Source organism: Gavialis gangeticus, unplaced genomic scaffold (genome assembly GCF_001723915.1).
Source record: "Gavialis gangeticus isolate Ggan-Ray unplaced genomic scaffold, GavGan_comp1, whole genome shotgun sequence".
Lineage (NCBI taxonomy): Eukaryota > Metazoa > Chordata > Crocodylia > Gavialidae > Gavialis > Gavialis gangeticus.
In genome coordinates, this window is record NW_017729025.1 from 23,341,727 (window position 1) to 23,347,365 (window position 5,639).

The 5,639-nt window shown below is 46.2% G+C and overlaps 1 protein-coding gene across 5 annotated transcripts in view; it reads left to right on the forward strand.

Annotated features, from left to right (window-relative positions):
• Nucleotides 1-5,639, forward strand: part of PPP1R13B (protein phosphatase 1 regulatory subunit 13B) — a 169,591-nt gene that overhangs the window by 76,318 nt on the left and 87,634 nt on the right. For all 5 annotated transcript variants that reach the window (XM_019518499.1, XM_019518495.1, XM_019518496.1 and 2 more), the window contains exon 3: nt 347-466. In XM_019518499.1, the coding sequence (XP_019374044.1) occupies nt 347-466 (120 nt within the window). The remainder of the gene's footprint in view (nt 1-346; nt 467-5,639) is intronic.

Consider the following 5,639-nt stretch of genomic DNA (forward strand, 5'->3'; position numbering starts at 1 on the left):
ACAGTTCAGCTGTCTGAGAGAGTGCTGGTGATGAAGAATTTTTTATATGACTTAAATATGCATACAGCAAGATTATAAACTTTGAAATATTCTGGATGGTAGGCAGTTAGTTGCACTGCATGAATAGTGTAATTTTTTAATATATCATGTTTTATTTTTCCTGGTTTCTATTTGACTTTACATGTAAAAGACCCCAAAAAATCAGGTTTGAAGTACAAAGAAAGATGCACCCTCATTTTACAAATAAATTCAAATCTCTGTAAACTTCTGTTTACTTTGCTTAATGTTAATCATGCTAACTTGCAAGATATTGCTGGATTCGGACAATTTTGTTCTACACTTTCAGAACGCCCCATACCCTTTGATCATATGATGTATGACCATCTACAGAAATGGGGACCCAGAAGAGAAGAGGTGAAATTTTTCCTTCGACATGAGGACTCTCCAACTGAAAGCAATGAACAAGGTAAGTTATCTACTTAGCAGTACTTACAGTGGCTGCTGTAACTTGCAATATGGCAAAGCTTTAGTGATGGTCATTCACACAGTCTATAGATGCACATTTAGTACATTTTAAAAATGCATTGCCAAAAGTGTTAGTTGACCATGGCTTTGAAAACATTACTCGAACTACTAACTACTTACTCCTGTACTGCTTGAATATTGGTTAGTATATTATGTATGTATCTATGCACTTAATGCTTCTCCATAGTTTTAATGCTGAATGTAGTAAATCAGCAAAGAACGCATGTCTTCCCTTTTTCTTAGGATATCTTTGGCTTAGCTGCATTCTAAAGATCCCCCTTATATGCCTACAGTAGCTTTGAGGGAATCATTGATTGCCTTTTGATTTATCGTCTGTGGTATATTTATTTTTACTGTTCAGCATTTTTAACTAATGGTAAAACAAAACTGGATTTCAAACTCTTCCATCTGTTTAAGGCTTGTAAACTGCAGGAGTATCAGGCTGCAGATTTTTTTTTAAATTCTGTTTGTTTTGTTTTTTTAGTGACTGATTTGTAATGGGCTTTTCCACTTTCTATTAGAGTGGCAGTGTGTTGTAAAATTTACCATTTGAATTCTCTAAACTTACTATTGAACTTATAAATTCTGAATGATTCATTATATAGCAAGATATGCCTTTTAGATGTAATTCAAGAAAAGAACCCCAAAATTGAGAGAGAGTGTGTCTCTTGAGGTGAGGGTAGGGAAGAAAATTACAGAAAAATATCAGCTTTTAGTTTAAGATGAATGATTGTATTCAAGTGAAGTGACATTTGTTGTATGAAAATGTTAATATTCTCTCTCAAGCAAATGGAGCTAGCAAACTGTCTGCAGTCAGTTATTCAAGTATGCACCTGGGCAGTTTGAGACTCATCCCCAGCAAGCACCACATGCCGCACAGGAATAACTGACATGGCATGTGGGTCATTGGGCAGCACCAATGGCTGGAGTATGGGGCTCTGCAGGCCAGATCCAGCCCACAGGCTGTATATTTAACACCCATGCTTTAAAACACCTCTTAAGAGGGTGTCCATTAAGAACAATATTATATGTACCCACATACCACGTGCATCTTTCCCCCAAAAAATTAGCCTTCTAAAATCGGGGGGTGTTTCATAGATTTCATAGACATTAAAGCTGGAAGGGACCTCGGAAGATCATTGAGTCCACCCCCCTGCCCCAGGGGCAGGATGTTGGCTGAGGTCACAAGATCCCAGCAAGATAAACACCCAGTTGACTCTTAAAGGAGTCTAGAGTAGGTGCTTGCACCACCTCTGGTGGCAGTCTGTTCCAGGCCTTGGGGGCTTGGACAGTAAAGAAGTTCTTCCTTATGTCCAGCCTGAAACAGTCTTGGAGGAGTTTGTGACTGTTTGACCTTGTCATCCCGTGGGGCGCGCTGGTGAACAGGCATTCCCCCCCCCCCCAAATCCTGATGCACACCCCGTATATACTTATAGGCAGCCACCAGGTCCCCCCGCATCTGCGTTTTTCCAGGCTGAAGAGTCCCATAGCTCTCAGCCTCTCATCATAAGGCCTGTGTTCCTGCCCTTTGATCATGCATGTGGCTCTCCTCTGGGCTCTCTCAAGCTTCTCCACATCCTTTTTAAATTGTGGAGCCCAGGATTGGATGCAGTACTCCAGCTGCGGCCTCACCAAGGCCGAGTACAGAGGGAGGATGACATCCTGGGATTTACAAGAGAAACATCTATGAATGCAAGCCAGAGTTTTGCTCGTTTTGCCGGCTGCAACATCACATTGGTGGCTTATATTCATCTTGTGGTCAATCATGACCCCCAAGTCCCTTTAAGCCATGGTGCTAGCAAGCATAGCACTGCCGAGCCTATAAGCATGCTGTGGGTTTTTCTTCCCAAGGTGGAGTACCTTGCATTTTTCAGTGTTGAAGGCCATCAGGTTTTCGTCTGCCTATTTTCCAGCCTGTTAAGGTCGGCCTGGATCACCATCTTGTCCTTGGGTGTGGACGCTTTACCCCAAAGTTTGGTGTTGTCAGGGAACTTGGCCAGTCCACTTCTGATACTAATGTCCACATCATTGATAAAGAATATAGGCCCAAGGACAGAGCCTTGGGGGACACCACTGGTCATGGTGCACCACAATGATTGACTTCCGTCAACTACTACTTTCTGGGTCGGACCATGGAGCCAATTCCCCAGCCAGAGGACTGTGATGTAGCCGAGGCCGCAGTTGGCCAGTTTTTCTATGAGACTGTTGTGGGATACCAGATTGAAAGGTTTTTTAAAATCAAGATATATGACATCACTCTCTTCTCTCTTGTCCAGGTGATATGTCACCTGGTCATAGAAGGAAATGGGATTGGTTGGGCAAGACCTACCGGCAACAAACCTGTGCTGGCTATCTCTCAGGATGTTGTCTTCAGCCAGTTTGTCAAGAATGGGCTTTTTGATTTCCCCCCCCACAAGATCTTCCCTGGGATAGAGGTCAGGCTGATGGACCTTTAGTTCCCCAGATCTACTTTCCTCCCCTTCCTGAAGATAGGCACCACATCGGCCTTCTTCCAATCTTTGGGCACTTCACTGGAGCACCACAAATTCTTGAAGATTTGTGTTAGTGGCAGAGCTGTGATGCTTGCCAGCTCCTTAAGTATCCTGAGGTGGAGGCAATCTCTTCCCAACAGCCCACTGCCTCTCTCACCAAAGAGCAGACTGTAATCGTGGAAGCTGAAGCCTTCATGATGACACCAGCGCTGCAGTCTTTGGTTGAGTAACTCAATCCATCTCCTCAGCCCATGACCCACAACCGGGAGGAGCGAGGAAAAGACCACCTGCACCCCCCAACCCCCTAAGTCCCGCTTCCAGAGCCCTGTATTCTCTCATGACCTGGATGGGATTGCTTCGAGCCGTGTCGTTCATGCCCACATGGATAAGGAGCATAGGGTAGTGGTCGGAGGGCTGGAGAATCTTTGGGATCCTCTCGGTTATGTCCCAGACGTGGGCTCCCAGGCTAAGGGGTTGGAGCGGCAAACTGCCCCTTCAGTCCCCCTCAGGAAAGAGTCTTCCATGACAACCACTCTGTGTTTTGTTTTACGGAGAGTAGGGATGGGTGATCCTCCCTTGCCTGGAGGAGCTGGCATCTCTGCAGGCTCTTCTGGGGCTGCAAGAGGTTTGTACCTGTTGTGAAGCCCCAGAGAGGAGGGGACCTTGGTGCGGCAGGCCTTGGGGCCCTTGGCCACCTTGGTCCAACCCCCTGGCTGGACAGAATGGAAGATCCCCAAGTCCTCCCTTGTCCTGGAAGGTGACCTTGGTCTACCCTCCACCTCCAGGGGGTGAAGGGCTGGCAGCAGGAGAGGGGAAGCTTATTTTTATGCCCAGAACAGAAGTATGGAAGTGCTGTAAGATGGCTGCTATCACTTTTCCTTCTCTTCCCTCCAGCAGCCAGATGGAAGCAGGGGCAGATGTAGGAGAGATGCAGTGATGTGGTTGCACCCAGTTTTCATTCCTGCTCCACTCAAAGTTTAAATTGGCAGTTTGCCCAGATTGAGAACAGGTGGTTCTCCTTGTTAGACTTGAGGCACCCCTCAGAAAATGCCAATTCATAGTTTTTTACTTATTTTTCTACAGGTAAAAAAAAAAAATAGAGCAATTCTTCTGGTGTAAAGAACTCAAAGACCACAGCAGGTCAGAAAGTTTTGGTTTTATGGATTACTGTTTGAAATCTCTGGGTTCATCTTGTGAATAAGGTTACATGCTTATCTACTGTAGGCATGTAAAGGGGATCCTTAGAATCTTTAAAATTACACCTAAAAGTGCTAACATTATGTGGCACCCTTAAAAGGATCTCACAGCACCCAAGAATTACTGGCTTAAGCCATGCCATTTTACTCGGGCAGCCTGGAGGGAATCAATCGACTTCATGGCTCATTATAATCTCTCTGATTTCTGCTAATCTCTTTTTTTACCCCATAGGCGTTAACGACTCTTTCTCTCAAGTAGTCTTAACATGCTACTAATCAAGCTCTCCCTTCTTTGGCAATTTGGCTGTCTGTTAGCTGTTCCTGGTTTCTCTTTTCCTGTTTCACAGCCCTGAAGACTTTTTTTTAGCTTTCTTCAGAATTCTACGTCCTCCCATAGAGTCCAGTCTTTAGCAATAACTACAGTTTCAGCTTTTGGCTGAGGAGCCAGAAGCTACTGACAGGTCAGCTGTGAAAATTAAAACTAGCTTTTCTTGGAGAAGGAAAAGGGAAAGTGAACGAGCTAAAGACTAGGTGATGTTCGTGTTCTACGCAGCCATAACCATAGACAGACTCAGGATTTTGGAAAATGGGGGTGTCAGAGCAGCCATCAATGCTGTAGGGGTGACTGCATGTCCACCCAACTGGGGGGGCATACCGGACTGTGCACTTGGGTAAGAATCCCCTTCCCCCCCCCCCACCTGCTGCTGTTGCTGTCCCTGGCTGCTCTGGGGATAGGAGGCTGACAGAGCTGCTCCTGTCCTGCTCCAAAGAACACTGTAGCGTGGGATGGGGACTGGGACGGACAGGACTGGGAAGGGGACTGCCGTTTCTGTCCTTGGCTGAGCCTGGCTACCTGCAGAGTCTGACTGAAGCAGACAGGAGTGACTGTACAGCTCTTCCATTCCTGGTCAGCAGGAATAGTGGCGGAGGGGGGGGAAGCGTGTGGGAATGGGAGGGGACTGGATAGTAGGGCTGTGCAAATCTTCGGTAGTCGATTCGATTTGGAGGAGGTTCGGCCCAATTCGGCAGCCAAATCTCCGAATCCGGATTGAATCAGGAGACCCATTAAAAGGTCTGAATCAAACTGGAAGCCTCTGAATCAATTCGTGGAGATTTGGGAGGCTTGCAGCAAACAGAAGCTGAGAAGAGGAAGGGGAGTGGGGGAATCTTCCATATATGGAAAAGGCTGGTGGGGGCAGGGTGGGGAGGAAGACTGCTCTGATGTTGACATCTGTGGCTGGCCAGTGACTGATCTTTTTTGAGTTCCCTTGCAGTCACAGTGCTCTGGGGGAGGGATGTAGAAACAGCATATAAAGCTGTGTCTGAAGTGATCTGTGCCTTTTGTGTGCTGTCTCTCTCTTGGAGCAGCAGTGTCTGAACGGCTCTGGCTTGCTAACTTGTCTCTTGCTAGCTAGGCTCTCTTTGT